Source organism: Microcebus murinus, chromosome 13 (assembly GCF_040939455.1).
Source record: "Microcebus murinus isolate Inina chromosome 13, M.murinus_Inina_mat1.0, whole genome shotgun sequence".
NCBI lineage: Eukaryota > Metazoa > Chordata > Mammalia > Primates > Cheirogaleidae > Microcebus > Microcebus murinus.
In genome coordinates this window covers 17,014,710-17,033,283 of record NC_134116.1, presented here as the reverse complement: position 1 = coordinate 17,033,283, position 18,574 = coordinate 17,014,710, and the positions used below count along the sequence as shown (strand labels likewise).

At 37.7% G+C, this 18,574-nt stretch overlaps 1 protein-coding gene across 2 annotated transcripts in view; it reads left to right on the top strand.

The window, feature by feature from the left end:
- Window positions 1–18,574, top strand: part of PCCA (propionyl-CoA carboxylase subunit alpha) — a 373,670-nt gene that overhangs the window by 8,696 nt on the left and 346,400 nt on the right. For both annotated transcript variants that reach the window (XR_012922419.1, XM_012751855.2), the window contains exons 2-4: window positions 4,410–4,487; window positions 11,816–11,863; window positions 11,976–12,044. Coding sequence is in view for 1 of the 2 variants with exons in the window: in XM_012751855.2 (XP_012607309.1) it covers window positions 4,410–4,487; window positions 11,816–11,863; window positions 11,976–12,044 (195 nt within the window). In the remaining variant the exon portion in view is untranslated. The remainder of the gene's footprint in view (window positions 1–4,409; window positions 4,488–11,815; window positions 11,864–11,975; window positions 12,045–18,574) is intronic.

The window sequence follows — 18,574 nt, the reverse complement described above, 5'->3', positions numbered from 1 at the left end:
GTCCCTGTGCCAAAATGGTTTGGGACAGCTGTTATAGTGTGGTAGAGCTGGGGAAGGCTGAGGCTGGGAGAAGGAGAAAGACAGTAGTTACCTTGAAACACATTATGATTTTTACAGCTGGAGATTGGCTTTAGTCTTATCCCACTGGGAGGTTCTAGAACAGTGGTTCTCACTGTGTGGCATTTAGCCAGCAGAAATAGCATCACCTGGAGACACGTTAGGAATGCAAATTCTCCAGCCCCACCCCAGACCTGCTCAGTCAGAAAATCTGGGGGTGGACCCAGCAGCGTGTTTTAACAAGGCTTCCATGTGATTTTGAGACACTGAAGTTTGAGAACTGCTCTCGATCAGTGCTGCCCCAAACAAATATAAGGTGAGCTGCAAATGCAGTTAAAAATCTAGCGCTCGCATTGAAAAGGTAAAATGAAAACAAAAGTAAGACAGGATGAAGTTAATGTTAACATATTTTATTTAGCTCAATATATGCAAAATATTATTTGAACATATAAAAGTATACTAATGAGGTCTTTTACATATTTTTGGTATGATGTCTGCAAAATTTGGTGTGTAGTGTACTCTTTGAGCACATCTGAATTTGCCCTTGATATATTTAAAGGTGGCTAGTGGCTGGCATATTGGACAGTGCAGTTCTAGGGTACAGATTAAACAACTGAATTGGTCCCACTCTTAAGTGAGGGGACTGCCCCTTGGAAGCTGTGATAGTCAGTCCTTGGCTATGTGCTGGTAGGAGGAGGTAGCTCTTTGGCTTGATGGAGAACACCTGGATAGCTGAGGCCCATGGCTGAGCCGAGGGAGCAGGTGTGAACCATAAGTCGTCCACACAGCAGCTGGGGAGGATCTGGGTGGGCACCAACAAATCTGCCACTGGTGGGCTAGGAAGAATGGCTTGGGTGGGGAGTCATGGTGGGCTGCTGAAGATTTAGAGTTAACTCAGTTTCTTGGGGCTTCAGCTTAGTACGGAGGAAGGACCCAGAGCATCTTGAGACTTGGCTACATCTCTCTGATGTTAGGTGTTCAACTTAGCTTTTGGCAGACAGTGAAGACTGGGATGGTCTCTGAGGTTCTGAAGACCGAATAGTCAGTGTCTGTTTGAAAGAAAAGCTGTGCTTTCATGAAAAAGCTTGATTTAGCTAGGTGTCTTCAGAGAGGGCATGCCTGCAAAATGTCACTGTGGGCCTGTTAAAACACTGAAAAACATACTCAGGCAGTGCTTCCAAGATCTGTGTTATGTAACATGGAAGAGAGGACCTTTGCCTAGAAATTTTAGGGATGAAGCATTAACTAAAGTTTACTTTCACATTGGTGAGATCATTTTATGGCTCCATTAACACAGTTTTGAAGATAGTTTCTTTTTTTTTTTTTTTTTTGAGACAGAGTCTCGCCTTGTTGACCAGGCTAGAGTGAGTGCCCTGGCGTCAGCCTAGCTCACAGCAATCTCAAACTCCTGGGCTCAAGCGATCCTCCTGCCTCAGCCTCCCGAGTAGCTGGGACTACAGGCATGCGCCACCATGCCCGGCTGATTTTTTTTATATATATTAATTGGCCAATTAATTTCTTTCTATTTATAGTAGAGACAGGGTCTTGCTCTTGCTCAGGCTGGTTTTGAACTCCTGACCTTGGGTGATCCACTGGCCTCCGAGAGTGCTAAGATTGAAGGTGGTTTCTTTGAAGCAGAATTCATTCTGATAATGAATTCACCTACCACCAGAATTGTTTTAGTATTATTCACCTCAGTGCCACTGTGGATATGTTAGGAACAACAGTAGTTTTGGTTTGGCTGTTTAAATTGCTCTTTAAGGTAATTGCTAGGGGATGTAGCAGTTTTGACTGCCATGTAAGGCCACACCTCGACGATAAAAGTAAGTGCTGTCTTATAAGAGGATATTTGTTTCCCTGTTTGCAGTGGCTGGAAGGCATGCATCCAGTTTGTCTAAAAGCTGTATAATTTCTCTTTTTTGGCTAATAGTTATTGTATGCTGACTGTAATATATATGTAAGACTATGCTAGGCATTTTATACATTCTCATTTAATCTTTTTTTTTTTTTTTTTGAGACAGAGTCTCGCTTTGTTGCCCAGGCTAGAGTGAGTGCCGTGGCGTCAGTCTAGCTCACAGCAACCTCAAACTCCTGGGCTCAAGCAGAGGTAGTTTTTGTGTAATACCTTACATTTTTTTGGCATTTTACTGTTTATAAAGACTCATTTATCCTCTATAGGAAAGCAGGGAAGTGTTGTCACCTACATTTTATAGATGGAAACTGGGGCCCAGAGAATTGATTTGCTCAATGCCTCTTAGCTACAGAGCAGTTGATGTAGGAGTTGACCCAGGTCTTGAGCTTCTGAGGGTCATGCCACTGCCCATGTGCTTCGTTGTTAGTAGGTGTTTCTTTCCTAAGTGTGGAAAATATAGGAAATTTGTTCCCGAGGAAGAGAACCAATGACTGTATGTTATTGGAAAGTTATTTTGTATACCCTGACCCTTCTCCTTTTGGCTGTGATGGGCTAAATAGTCTTTATAAATGGTGTTGATTAAAGTTTTTCCTCAAAACCTTTGTTGCTAGGAAGTATTTAAAAAGAATTTTGGACTGGTCATGTATCCAGTTGTTCATGTGCTTAACAAAAACAATAAACCTTAAAATTCTTTGTAACGGTCCAAATTAGCAACATTGTACTTTCTTGTTCTCTCTATTTAGAAAAGAAACTTTGTTGTAGCTTTACAAAAATTGTCAGAGTTTTGACCTGGATTCTTCATTTTTAGGTCTGCTAGGAGTGAACAGGAACAGAGCCTTTTTGGATCTGACTGTGGTTATAGAGTTCTGTTTGCTTGTACGATTTCTAATTCTAGTTATTGGTTAACCAGGGGCAACTATTTTTTTTTTTTTTTAACTTTGGGCCACGTTTACAAGTTCACATGTATACAAGCTGTATGGAACAGCAGATCATATCTTTTAGTAGACAACACAAGGTGTCCTAAAAGTCACCATACATAGGGAAAATGGGAAATAATGAATATTTTGTAAATGAAGGTACATTTAGCTAGAATTTCCCATTTTCTTTATGGCAACTTTTGGGACACCCCGTGCTGTTAGTGTGGGAGGTGCCACTGTTTTTATTATCTCAAAGGAAGAAAGATGTTCAGATCTATGCTTAAATCTTATAACCATTACAGACTTGCCCTGTGACTTTTGAAAAAATTAAAGTCCTTAGGACTCAAATTTCTCATTTGTAAAATTGGAGATAATACTCTCTAGTTCACCAAGGTGCTTGAAGGAATATACGAAAGATTGTCTTGATCTTTAGTAGGGACACAATAATAAATTTCCCATTCTCAGTTAATTATTGTGCCTTTTTACTTGGTAAAGGCTTTATTTTATAAACTGTATCTTTAATATCTATTACCTTCATTTTTGTAAGAGATTACATTTTATAATTGGGGGTTTGGCACTTAAAAAAAATAATTATATGAATCCGTGGCCTGCTCCACGGCCTGTTGGGGACTGGGCTACAGAGCAGAGCTCTGCCTCTGGGGTCCCTGCCTGTCCGTCCATGGAAAAACTGTCTTCCATGATCCCTGGTCTCTGGTGCCATAAAGGTTGAGGACTGCTGGTATAAATCTTTGAGTTCATTTTAAAACGTTGCCGAAAAAGCATTTTGTTTCTTATTTGAGTTGTTATCCTCTTAGAAAGTTCCAAGAGGATGTATTGCCTTTCACTGATTTTTTTTTTCCTCCCCTTCCATTTTTTCATCTAGTTTTATCAGTGGCTACTGGGTAAACTGTTTGCTTAAACCTTGGCTGTAAGATGTATTAGTCATTTTTCTTAATGTATTAATGCATTAAGATATACTTTCTCCACAAACATTTTAATGAATTAGAAGTGAACTTGATTATTAGTATTATTACTTTTTCATATCAGCCAAACCACTGTAATACCAGAAAATGTAAAATAAGAAATCATGCTCAAAACATTAGCAAATAAACAATAACATTTTATTGTTTTCTGATCACTCTTAAAATTAAAGCTCCTTGAGGCCAAGGCTCAAGAAATTGTTTTGTGTTTTGTAAAGTTCTGTGTGGTCTGTGACATTTCTGACCCAGCTCTATCATTCTGAGTGATGAGAAAGACCCTTCTTCAGATTTGTTTGGCCTATTGACTCTTCCTGTTATACTTTTCTGGAGATTGCTTTCATGCCTTTGGTTTTCCTTGTGTGCCAAGGGGATGTCTGTAGTTATGATTTCCCTTCCATAATTACGGTGTGTTGCTTATAACTACAAATGTTGATTGGCAAAACATTTTAGCTAGAAGTGAACTGGAATAAGTACCCTGAAAAAATATTTTTAAGCCCATTCAAGTATCTGTAGTTTATTTTACTTTCTTTCTTTTTTTTGTAGCATGTTCCACACTATTCAAGACAGCACTTAATGGTGTCCCGTAGTCTTGGTTCAGTGGGATATGATCCTAACGAAAAAGTAAGTATTTAAAAAAATACTCTCAGGTTATAATCATTTCACTTTTTTATCTTCACACTATGTTCAGTGGACAGACGAAGTGTTGTTCATGCTGGGCAATTATTGCTCTAGCATCATAGGTTTTATAGGTGCTCAATCTTTGTTCCTTTCTCTCATGGTAAACCACTACCTGTGTCTTTTTAAGTTTATATTTGTATCTATACCAAACATTGAATACATTTGCAATATATTTCCCTTGTTTTCAGCAGAATACTATTACAGCATTCATTCTTGAAGATTGGGCAATTGAGAGATTTTGATTAAACTATTGAGTTTTTGTTTTTATACTTAATATTTATGTGATTCATTTGGATTAAAGGTAATTATGCATATTGTAAATTTTGGGACAAGGGAATTCCAACAAAAATTTGATATATGATAATGTTTGAACCTTGTGATAGGAAAGATAAAGGGACTACAAGAGTTGATTAGAAATAAAACATGGTTTAGTGGCAATGAAGGCATCAAAGAGGGAAGAATAAGAGTTTTGGTTAAGAAGAGATTGTTCAAGGTGAATGTCATGAAAGTAGAAATGATATTTGGGAATGAAATAACTGAGATATCTTCTGAATCATCTGCTGAAGTGCACAAAACTACTTTCCAGATTTCTTTTGAATCTGGAGGCTTGGAGGATCCATGCAGTCCAATAGAAATACAGTGTGAAACACAATTGCAGGGCAAATGTAATTTTAAATTTTCTAATAGCCACATTAAAAAGTAAAAAGAGTAAGGTGAAATGATTTTTTTTTTTTTTTTTGAGACAGAGTCTTAGTCTGTTCCCCTGGCTAGAGTTCCGTGGCATCAGTCTAGCTCACAGCAACCTCAAACTCCTGGGCTCAAGCAATCCTTCTGCCTCAGCCTCGCAAGTAGCTGGGACTACAGGCATGCACCACCATGCCCAGCTAATTTTTTAAATATATTTTTAGTTGTCCAGCTAATTTTCTTTCTAATTTTAGTAGAGACAGGGTCTCTCTCTTGCTCAGGCCAATCTTGAACTGAGCTGAAATGATCCTCCCGCCTCGGCCTCCAGAGTGCTAGGATTACAGGCATGACCACTGTGCCTGGCCTGAAATTAATTTTAATAATATAGTTTATTTAACTCTATATCAAATATTATTTCCATATATATTTGGTATAAAAATATTAATGGAACACTTTATATTCCTTTTTGTTTGTACTAAGTCTTCTAAATCTGGGACATCTCAGTTTGCTTAGCCACATTTGTAACCTCATATGGCTAGTGGCTATTGTATCAGACAGTGCAGAGCTAGATGAATTAGCTATGATAAACTCCCTGTTATGAAAGCTATGGTTTAATTTTAAAACTTCATCATAGGTGATATGCTTTGGGGTCTGCGTGTATATGTTTGTGCACACGTGTTGCATTCCAATCTAGAGGTAATCAGCTATCCTAGTTGGGAACACTCTATGAGTAGTAAACTAGCATTTATTGAAGAGGCCACATTTAAGTGGTTTAGCCATCTTTCTCCCTATAAACATTGGTAGCCTTCCTTATTAATAAAATGGGCATTAGTAATGAACTATCACTGAGGAAATTAGAGGTATTCGAGATATGTGTTGTTGCCTGTTATTTTAGAGAAATTCTCTGCTTTTTATTAACAAAATATAACAATCTAGTTGGCCTTTTATTCTTCACCTTTAACAATAATACCCAGGCTTGATCTCTAAATGAAATAGTCCTGTGTTCAGCCATTAGTCTAGTGGATTTTGGATGGCTTGCGTCAGACAATATGCTTAGCCAAATCAGATTATTGTTCCTTTGTCTTAGATGAATCTTTCCTGTAGGCTATTGGAGGAAAGTACAGCAAGTTGAGACTTTACTGAACATACAGAGCAGGTTTTGAGATTCTTTTTATGTCTGTTAATGTTTGTATGTGTCGCAGAGTTTGGTCCAGGACTTGTTTTCATTGTAACCTCATAGTGGATTTACCAGAATAGCTAACTCACCTCGCACATTGCTAACCACTGATAATTACTAAAAATAAATGAATAAATTTGCATAACTATATTGGTTTAGGACACGAAAGAGATGAGAGAGATAAAGGGACTGGAAGTGGAATCCTCTTGGAATTCATTAAGCATTACGAAATATTTTGTCATAAATATCTGAAATCAGATATGCTCTCTGCTATCTTTGTCATCTCCCTAATTGTGGAGACACTGTGTGCTGCCTTAGTGATGGATGTTTTTTGGCACCCATTGGTAGTACAAGCGCATGTTTAGACAAAGTTGGTGGCTTCACCCATTACTTGAGGGCTGCATTTAGTTGGACCTTTCTCTCCCTAGGGATTCCTTCTGTCATTGTAGCTAGTAACTAGATACTCACCTGGTTTGTTCTTTATTTTATTTTATTTATTTTTTTTAGAGACAGGGTCTTTCACCTGGGCAGGAGTGAAGTGGTGTGATTGATCACAATGTTGGGATCACAGCTCACTGCAACCTTGAACTCCTAGGCTCAAGGGATCCTCCCACCTGAGCCTCCTAAGTAGCTGGGACTACAGGTGCACACCACCATGCCAGGCTAATTTAAAAAAATTTTTTGTAGAGATAGGGTCTTACTATGTTTGTTGCCCAGGCTGGTCTTGAACTCTTGGGCTCAAGAGATCCTCCTGCTTCAGCCTCCCAAAGTGCTAAGATTATAGGCATGAGTCACTGTGCCCAGCTTGACCTGGTTTGTTTATTGTTACCATCCAAAGTGCAAGTAGACTTGGTCTTTGGGAGTACGTATTTGTTAAATAAATTGATTCTAATGTGAATCTGTTATTGATCCTTTTTTACTCCACATTTTGTCAGTGACTCAGATTAAGTCAAAATTAAATCAGGTGAAATTTAATCATTACTAAAAGTATTTTTAACTTGAGTTTTAAAGTAAACTTGTGTCAAGTATTTGAATGAGAGTAAGCAAGATTTAACTTAATGATAATTTGCTTGGAAAAAGACCTGGGAGTTTCAGTAGGCCTTAGGTCAATGTGAGCAGTGCAGTACTCTGGTGTTCCTTTCATAACAAATATGATCTTAGCTGGCATTAATAGCATAGTGTTCAGAGCTTGCATCATTATACTCTGATCAAGTTAGGCCACTGTATGACTCTGACATGAATACCTGAATCTGAACTGTGGCTTTAACACTAGTTAACTTTATACGTGATTTAGGCAAGTGATTTGCCCTCACCAAGCCTCAGTTTTCTCATTTGTAAAATGGAGGTATTATCAGAACTGACTTCCATGGGGTGATTATGAGGACAAATATCTTTGTTTTTTTTTTTTTTTTTGAGACAGAGTCTCGTTTTGTTGCCCAGGCTAGAGTGAGTGCCGTGGCGTCAGCCTAGCTCACAGCAACCTCAAACTCCTGGGCTCAAGCAATCCTGCTGCCTCAGCCTCCCGAGTAGCTGGGACCATAGGCATGCGCCACCATGCCTGGCTCATTTTTTTCTATATATATTAATTGGCCAATTAATTTCTTTCTATTTATAGTAGAGACAGGGTCTCACTCTTGCTCAGGCTGGTTTCGAACTCCTGACCTCAAGCAATCCGCCCGCCTCGGCCTCCCAGAGTGTTGGGATTACAGGCGTGAGCCACTGCGCCCGGCCTAGGACAAATATCTTCATAGCTGTTCCCTGATAAATGAGATAATGCATGGAAAGGATCTGTCACAGTGCCTGGTGTATTGAGAGTATGTGTCCTAAATGTCAGTTGCTTAATATTATCCTTAACAACTCAATTTTGCACATTTGGAAACGGAGGCTTAAAATGAGGTAGTAAGTTTAAGCTGGGTATAACTCAAGCCCGTCCTTCTCCAGAGCTGGTGGACTTACCATTGTGCTGTACTCTTTCTCAGATGTGTTGAGTGACTGACTCATTGCCTGGAGTCCTAACATCATCATTCCAAGAAGTACCCAGTGCAAGGGGCCAGCTCGGCCCTGGTCTTGGTCTGTGAATAGAGCGAAGTGCCATCTGTGGCTGTATAGTCCAGCAGTGAAGATCTAAACCTAGGGAAGGGAAAGGAGGAAGGAGGGGTAGAGAGAGAATGGATTGAAAGAAAAATAACTTAAAATTCTCAGGAAACTTTTTACCCCAGATGATATCATTAGCATAGTTACATTAATAGAATAGCTACTGCAAGTTATCTCTTCTGGCACCTGAACCGCCCCCTGAGCCCCGGGTCTTCAAGGATTCAGGTTCCTGATTTATAGTCATGTTTGTGGGCTTCCCCCCTCCCCCAGAGTGTCTTCAGGGTGCCTTATGAGTGGCTCTTGAAATGCAGGATAAAGTCCAGTTCCTTAAATGGTGTAAGTCATTTCATCATCAGGCCTTTCTTACCCTAGCTTTATTTGCTACATCTCCCCCAAACGTATTTGTGTGCTTGAGTCATACTGAAAATTCCTTGTAGTTTTTAGTGCTACCCTCTTCTTCCAGCGTCGCTACATTTACACTTGCCTTTGAACATGCTGTTCGAGCTCTCCCTTCTCTGTACGTTAGTATCCAGGACATAGCCTTATTGGAGCACTTAACACAATGTGTTGTGATTGTGCCATACCATACATCAAAGTTATGAAATTCACTTGATATTTATCTGTAATTATTGATGAAGAGGGAGAGTTTTAGACTTGGTTTAAATTGATTTGTATTTATATTGTCTTATATGCATAGCCTATCTGGAAGAATATATAGGAGACTGGTAACACTGGTTGTCTTAGTGGCAGGGACCTGTGTGTCTCTTCAGTGTATCCTCTCTTGTACTTTCAGAATTCTGAACCTTACACATCTACAATGAATTGAAAAGAAAATTTTAGATTAATTGATGTGGTTAGCCCTATTGAGTTTGTGCACTAATTGGTAATACATTAACAGTACTGAATAGAGAAAATATGGCAGGCACAAGTAATTCATTTTGTTATAAATTTTCCTTGCTTAGATGGGGGCACAATCCTAGATTCATAACCATCTGGCAAGTGGCCCAAAGGGGGTGAAGAACAATAGCTATAGCTTATACATAGTGAGTATATATTATATGCTAGGCACTATTCTAAACACTTTAAGGGTGTTAATTCATATCATTTCACAACCTCTTGTGGCAGGTACAATTTTTACTCTCATTTTGTAAACTAGGAAATGGGAGTCAAGAAGAATGACTTGTCATGGAAGAACACACAGAACATGTGACAGTGTTGAGAGTCCAGCCTGGGCAGTGGGCTCCAGACTGACTCTTAATTACTAGTCTGAGGCCTTTATTTTTATTCTTTTTAATTAAGAGGGTCTTGCTCTGTCACCCAGACTCCCAGATTGGAGTTCAGTAGCCTGATCACTAAAACCTTGAATTCCTGGCTTCAAGTGATCCTCCTACCTCAGACTCCCAAAGTGCTGGGATTACAGGCCTCAGCCACTGTGCCCAGCCTATTCTACTTGTTGAACAGAAATTACAATGGGGATTCATACTTAATCATTGTAATTTTTTTTTTTTTTTAATGGAGAGAGGGTCTCACTCTGTTGCTTGGGATAGAGTACAGTCATCATACCTCGCTGCAACCTTAAACTCCTGGGCTCCAGTGATCCTCCTGCCTTAGACTACTCCCAAGTAGCTGGGATTACAGGAACATCACTATGCCTGGCTAATTTTTCTGCTTTTTGTAGAGATGGGAGTCTCTCTCTTGCTCAGGTTGGTCTTGAACTCCTGACCTCAAGTGATCCTCCTGCCTCCTAAAGTGCTAGGGTTACAGGTGTGAGCTGCCACACCCAGCAAATCCTTATGTTATTATAATTTGTTATATTTACTGTAACAATTGCTTAATGTGAAACTTACAGCAATGGTGTTTGTGGTTCTTTTATCAGATGTATGTTTAACACTTAATAAACCTTAACATTTTTGAATGCAGTTCAAGAAAGAATAAACATTGTTTTCTTGGGATATACTCACAGTTTAACAGGGATTTGCCACGACTGTTAGGCTACAGAAAAGTAGATGATTTTACATTCTCAGGCCTGAGGTGAGAGTAGGGTATTTTAAGGGCACATGTAAACAAGGCTCTCAATGGCTCAGGGTTCTATCAAATTAGAAGTTTACCCAATTTTAAGGCGGAGCCTTGTCTCAGGTTGGTGGATTAAGGCATGTGTGATGTAAAGGTTAAATCAAGACTTTGAAGGCCTTTCCAATTCTGAGATTCTGGGCTTTTTCCTGTAGGTTAAAATACTACTCCTTACCTTTTGGGTACAATTGTACACTATTCAGGTGATAGATACACTAAAAGGCCAGACTTCACCACTATACAGTTCATTCATGTAACCAAAAACCACTTGTACCCTAAATCTATTGAACTTTTAAAAAAAAAAAAAAAACCACCCCTGCTCTAAGTTATGTAAGAGTATTTTTAAGATCATATATAACTCTAACTTTTCTTTTGGAACTATAACTAAAACTTTTTTTATAGTTCTATTTAACTTATAACAATTCTTTAACCCAGAAGTAAGTTTATACTAATATACATTGCATCTAAAGTATTTACAATTATGTGTTTTTTAAAAGGATTAGCCTATATAATTTTGGAGTAGGAAGAAAACCTTATTGAATCACTTTTCATTTGAGTGCTATCAGTTTATATATATGGAAATCAGCACCTACAGAGATTGATTTGCTTAAAGTTAAATAGGTCAGTAGTGGCAAAGTTGGATTTGGGATTTAGGTCATGAGATACACACAGGATGGACTTTCTCTTTCTATTATTTGGCCTCAGCTGCTTCAAAATTTTATGGTTATTCAAATAGTATAACCTGCTTAATCTGAACATTTTTGGATACAAGCACAATTGGTATCTGTTCTGAGTTATTGAAAATATGCCCCAGCCCAACAGAGATGGCATATAAATTATACAGTATTGGATTTTCCTTTGAAAAACAATTTACAAGCACTTAGAACTTTCCAGAATTTAGAAAATAAATTGTCAAGCAATTTTGACAAAAGTTTTTTAGTGTTCTGAAATATCATTTGAAGATTTTCTTTTGGTAAGAGAATTTATAGACACCCTTTTAGTCTGCTTATGACTATAAATTAACCTAGTCAATTGATGCATTAGCAAAGTAATTATAGGTCTTGAGCCTACCAGATGAGTTTAGTAGCTTCCTGGTTGTAAATGAACATATTATTTATAGTGTCTAATATTACTGTAGGAAGTAATGTTTATTAGGATTGTATTCATTGTTAATTGGGGAAAAACTTGGTGTTTCCTGGTCGCAAAGTAAGAGTAACAATTTCTAATGTGTTTTTTCTTTCTTCAGACTTTTGATAAAATTCTTGTTGCTAATCGAGGAGAAATTGCATGTAGGGTAAGTAGAAATTTAATTTTACTTTCTATTTTACTCTATGAAATTGATGATTATTAAATCCTTTTAAATATGAAACACTATTAATAGATAACATCGATGTATTTTAAAATAGGTTATTAAAACTTGTAAGAAGATGGGCATTAAGACGGTTGCCATCCACAGTGATGTTGATGCTAGTTCTGTAAGTATATTTTTGCTTCGTTTAAATCAAGACTTCATTTGGGGTCAGGTAGAAAAAAAATGAAAGATATGGTTTTTTCTTGCCCTTCAAAGTGTATACTCACTCTTTAAAACTATTTAATAGTTTTAAATAGTCACTGTTGTATTAAGGAAAATAGAAGTATCACAATGTCTTCTATATGTGTCTTAACTACTTTTCCCCCCAAAGCTTTAAAAAACCTAGAATAGACCAAAAAATTGCCAATGCTGGTTGCTGGTTACCAGCTAGATTTAAGCAAACATGAGAAAGTAAGATTCAAAGATGAAGGAAATGTTTACAGAGTGCTGCCTTAGGAGAGCACACTTCCCCCTGGCTTAACTCCAGTATCACTAAGGGAATGCTGTAATTGTTTAATCTTTCCTAAATGCGTCAATGTATTCATTTGAAATGATAAGTGTATTCATTTGATAAATGAATTTAGGCTAATGCTAATTGGACATGAACAAAAGAAGGTATAGCATAAAGTAGTGAATGATATATAATTTTATTTGGCATTTTTAACATAGCAGGCCTTTTTTTTTTTTTTTTTGAGACAGAGTCTCGCTTTGTTGCTCAGGCTAGAGTGAGTGCTGAGTGCCGTGGCGTCAGCCTAGCTCACAGCAACCTCAAACTCCTGGGCTTAAGCAGTCCTACTGCCTCAGCCTCCGGAGTAGCTGGGACTACAGGCACGTGCCACCATGCCCGGCTAATTTTTATATATGTATATTAGTTGGCCAATTAATTTCTTTCTATTTTTTTATAGTAGAGACGGGGTCTCGCTCAGGCTGGTTTTGAACTCCTGACCTTGAGCAATCCACCTGCCTCGGCCTCCCAGAGTGCTAGGATTACAAGCGTGAGCCACCGCGCCCGGCCTATATAGCAGGCCTTTTTAGCAGTAATGATGGGTAGAAGAAAAATCCCATGGGAAAAGAATATAAATTATTGTTTCTTTGTGGAATGAAACATAAGTAGTTGTACTGTAATGTAAATTACTATTTTTCATTTTTTTCACACTTTTGATAATGAAATACTGGTAATATCAGCTTTTATAATACAGTCATGTGTTGCTTTAACAATGGGGATACATTCTGAGAAATGCATCAAGAGATTTTGTTGTTGTGTGAACATCACAGAGTATACTTAAACAAAGCTGGATGGTATAGCCTGCTACATACCTAGGCTATATGGAATGGCCTTTTGTTCCTAGGCTACAAACCTGTACAGCATGTTACTGTACTGCGCACTATTGGCTATTGTAACACAATGGTAAGTATTTGTGTATTTAAACCTATCTAAAAAAAAAGATAGGTTTTTCTATCATAGAAAAAGTACAGTAAAAATATGGTCTAAAAGATAAATGGTAGACTTGCATAGGGTACTTACCACGAGTGGAGCTTGCAGGACTAGAAGCTGCTCTGAGTGAGTGAGTGGTGAGTGAATGTGAAGGCCTAGGGCATTACTGTACACTACCGTAGACTTTATAAACACTGCTCACTTAGGCTACACTAAATTTGTAGAAAAATATTTTTCTTTCTTCAATAATAAATTAACCTAGCTCACGGTAACTTTTTTACTCTATAAACCTTATTTTTTTTTAACTTTTTTACTCTTGTAATAACACTTAGCCTAAAATGCAAACACATTGTACATCTATACAAAAATGTTTTCTTTCTTTGTATCCTTATTCTATAAGCTTTTTCCTATTTTTAAATTTTTTGATTTTTTTAAAGCTTTTTAAGCTTTTTTGTTAAAAACTGGAACACAAACACAGGGTCAGGATCATCAAGGCATTGGTAGGCAATAGGAATTTTTCTGCTCCATTATAATCTCATGGGACTACCATTGTATATTTGATCTGTCATTGACCGAAATGTTGTCATGGGACACTTGACTGTACTCTGATATAGATTTAGACCGTCACTTTCCAGCCTTTTAAAAAAACTAGTTTCAGGCCGGGCGCGGTGGCTCTCACGCCTGTAATCCTAGCTCTTGGGAGGCCGAGGCGGGCGGATTGCTCAAGGTCAGGAGTTCAAAACCAGCCTGAGCAAGAGCGAGACCCCGTCTCTACTATAAATAGAAAGAAATTAATTGGCCAACTGATATATATTAAAAAAAAAAAAAATTAGCCGGGCATGATGGCGCATGCCTGTAGTCCCAGCTACTCGGGAGGCTGAGGCAGAAGGATCGCTCCAGCCCAGGAGTTTGAGGTTGCTGTGAGCCAGGCTGACACCACGGCACTCACTCTAGCCTGGGCAACAAAGCGAGACTCTGTCTCAAAAAAAAAAAAAAAAACAAAAAAAAAACAAACTAGTTTCAAAAGAGTTGTTCTAAGTTTTATGTCTTTCTCATTCATACTTTTCCCAAGGCAGATTTAGTAGTTTTACATTTTGGAGACTTTCGGCTGCTTCAGGCTGAAAGTAGTTGTGAGTATACCAGATATTATAATACACAATTGAGAATGAAATTTGCCAGGCCCCACAATGGGAGTACTGCATGATCAGTCAAAATGTTTTCTTAATATGATCTACGTTAAGTTAATTTCTGGAAAGAGATGATGATGATGGTTAGAATGTTAAACCTCAACAGTAGGGTCAAATTTGCTATGTGGTTTCTGCTTCAGTCTCAAGGAGGCTGAAAAGGTGAATTTTTCTGACAATATATTTTGCTTCCTCAACACAGGATAGCTAATTGGCTTTATAATATCAGTAATATGAACAATCCATGCTATTCAGATGTATTAATGTTTGTTTTCAGGAGGCGAGCATTTTAAAGGTAACTTGGGGGAAAAAATCTTACATGTTTTGTGTGTTAATTTCATAAGTTGCAATGTAAGTATTACTGCAGTAGGAAAATACTGTAACAATTGGTTGTGAAAACTACTAATTTTTTTTACACCTAATTTTTAAGTAGTTACTCAGGGAAAAAGATTAATACATACTACATATATTAAGTGGGAATAAGTCACACAAAGAAGGAAAGCCAACAAACTTATCAGCAAACAATTGATATTTAATGGAAAAAAGTTGGCTTTTAGAGATGGTGATGCAGTTTACTTTTATTGGTCCCCTGCCTGCAATGCATTCTTCAAAATTGTCTTTGGTATTCTTGGCTCTTTGCTTTTCCATGTGAATTTTAGGATGAGCTTGTCAAATTATACCCTGTTCCCCCACCCAATTTTTAGCTACTATGAACAAAGCTTCAGAAAACACTTGTACAAGTCTTTTTGTGAACATGTACTTTCATTTCTCTTGAGTAAATACTTAGGAATGGAATTGCTGGGTCATAGGGTATTTGAGGGTGGCAACCTTTTTCTGTTTGGATAGTGAATATAATTACCTGGATAATAAATATATTTTAGACTTTGCAGGCTCCTATGATCTCCATTGCATATTCTTTTTTTTTTTCTTACAACTGTTTAAAAATGTAAAAACTATTCTTAGTTTGAGGGCTATGCAAAAACAGTCCTTGGGTTGGATTTGGCCTTTGGGTAGACAGTATTTTGCTGACCCCTAGAATAAATAAATAGATGTTTAACTTTATAATAAAGTGCCAAACAGTTCTCTGACATGCTTGTATCATATTATACTCCCACCAGAAATTGTCCTTGCCAACACTTGGTTTTATTAGTCCTTTTCATTTTTGCTATTCTAGTGGTTGTGAAGTTACACTATCTCACTGTGCTTTTCATTTTAGATTTCCCTGATGAATATTCATGTTGAGTACCTTTTCATGTTATTGGCCATTCATTTATATTTTTTTCTAAAGTGTTCAAAGATAATGAAAAAATTAAAAAAGTAGAACAATGAATAACAGTATAACCTTCATCTAGATTCACCAGTTCTTAACATTTTTGCAATGTTTGCTTTATATCTCTATCCATATTCATATTGTGTGTGAGTCCTTTTTTTTTTTGTCTAAACATTCTGAAAGTAAGTTATAGACATTGTGGCATTTCACCACTAAATACTTCAGCATTCATCTTTTAGAAATAATGATGGTTTTCTACATATCTGTAACACCTTATGAAAGCTAAGAAAATTACCAGTTATTCTATAATATCACCTAACATGCTACCATAATAAGGTTTCTCCAGTTGTCCTTAATTGTCTTTTTTTTTTTGAGACAGAGTCACATTCAGTTGCCTGGGCTAGAGTGCTGTGGCATCAGCCTAGCTCACAGCAACCTCAAACTCCTGGGCTCGAGGGATCCTTCTGCCTCAGCCTCCTGAGTAGCTGGGATTACAGGCATGTGCCACCATGTCTGGCTAATTTTTTCTATATATTTTTAGTTGGCCAATTAATTTGTTTCTATTTTTATTAGAGACAAGGTCTCGCTCTTGCTCAGTCTGGTTTCGAACTCCTGAGCTGAAACAATCCGCCCGCCTCAGCCTCCCAGAGTGCTAGGATTACAGGCGTGCCTAATTGTCTTTTGTAATATTTTTCTTTGATCCACAGTCCAATCAAGGTCATGAATTACCTATTATTACACCTCTTTACTCTTTCAATCTAAAATGGTGTTCTGACCCTCCCTCCTTTTTTTCATCATTTTGGCATATAGATGTTCTGAATTTGTCTGATTATTTCCTCATGAAAAGATTCAGAGTAAGTATTTTTAATAAGACTACTTTGTAAGTGATGATATTTCTTATTGTATAATATCAAGAGGTTCATAATGTTGGGTTGTTCTTTTGGTTATACTGTGTGATCATTTGATCTTACCAGATTTATATACTTTGGATGTTTGTCCCCTCCAAATCTCACATTGAAATTTGATTCACGGTGTTGGAGGTTGGACCTGGTGAGAGGTGTTCAGATCGTAGGGGTGAATTTTTCATGAAGGACTTGGTGCCCTCCCGCAGTAATAAGTGAATTCTTGCTTTAATAGTTCACGCAATAGCTGCACCTCTCCTCCCCACCCCTTGCTCCTTCTCCTGCCATGTGACACATCTGCTCCCTCTTCACCTTCTGCCTTGATTGGAAGCTCCCTGAACCCCTTATCTGAAGCAGGTGTTGGCACCATCCTTGTATAGCTTGCAGAACTATGAACTGAATAAACCTCTTTTTTTTATAAAGTACCCAGCCTCGGGTATTTCTTTATAGTAAAGCAAAATGGACTAACACACAGGCCTTTCCATTATAATGGTGCATTTTTTTCTTTTTTACCTAAATACTTTTGGGGATAAATCTTTGAATCCATGCGAATATTTTGTCCCTCAACAACCTCTCATCTAATATTTTGTACCAATAATGAAAATTGCCTTACTCAGTTCTTTTAGTTGTATTTGTCTTCTTTGCTGTCTGTTTAGAAATTTGTTGGTTTGCCGTTCCTTTTCGAATCTGCCTGTTTTTTTCCTTATATATTGAGTCCTCCTTTCATCTCTTATTCATTTGTAGTATATTTATTTGAAAGGCTTTATTATATTGTATTATTTAAAGTTTGTGGGTGTTTCTATTCCTGATTCTTCCCCATAGTGTACTGTTTCTCATGTTTACATTTTGGCTTCTGACCTCATATTTGCTATCTTTATTGTTGAATTCCAAGACAGTTTGGGTTACAGATATGGCCTGGTAGGCTGGGTGTTACGTTTGTTTCTTCCAGCCCCTCCAGAATATCACTGATCTGAAGCTTGCTAAATTATGAAGATAGTGGGAAGAACAAAATGAGATTACATACGTCTGTTGAATAGGCCCATGGTGTCTGATTTTTAAAGATATTTTCCTTTACTTTGACCACACAGACTGGTAAAGTGTTTTTTCCCTCCCTATTTGGTAGATTGATATCACAACTCCCTTTTACTGAGAATGTAATCTTTGAGTGTCCTTGCTTCATGTAGGTGGTTCTCCTTCAAATCTGCAACTCAGAGTCTGATTCCTTTCTCTGAGAGTTAAAACCCAGTCTTCTAGATTATTGAAACCCTACCTTTATTCTCCATGATTGGCTCTTGTGGATACAGTCTGATTTTTAGCTTCCTCTTTTTTTTTTTTTTTTAAGAGACAGTGTCTTGGCTATGTTGCACAGACTGGAGTGCAGTTGTGTGATCATGGTGCACTACAGCCTTGAACTCCTGGGCTCAAGTGATCCTCCTCCCTCAGCCTCCCTAGGAGCTGGGACTACAGGCATGTGCCACCATGCCCTGCTCACTTCCTCTTTGTTTTTCATCCCTTGTAGTTTTTTATAAACCAAGCTCTTCATTTCAAGAATGTTTGTTATATTTAATCTAGAATTTTAGGTGTTTCTAGGGGAGGATTTGCAGGTGGTTATCTAGTTGGTTTATGGTTGGCTTGCCTTTAATCAGTATGGCATACTATTCTCTGCTGAGGAAATTCTCTTACTTTCTTTGAGAAATAAAGGCTGATCTAGAGCAGTCTTAAAGTCAGACTTTCCTCAGGAAAACAGTTAATTTATAATGATGAGATTAGTGGAATCACATCCAGTGGATGAGGCCAGAGGGAAGCTGTTTAAAGTACTCCAGTGGGAAGTGGTGAGGACAGGAAAAAGCAAAATGAAAGTTA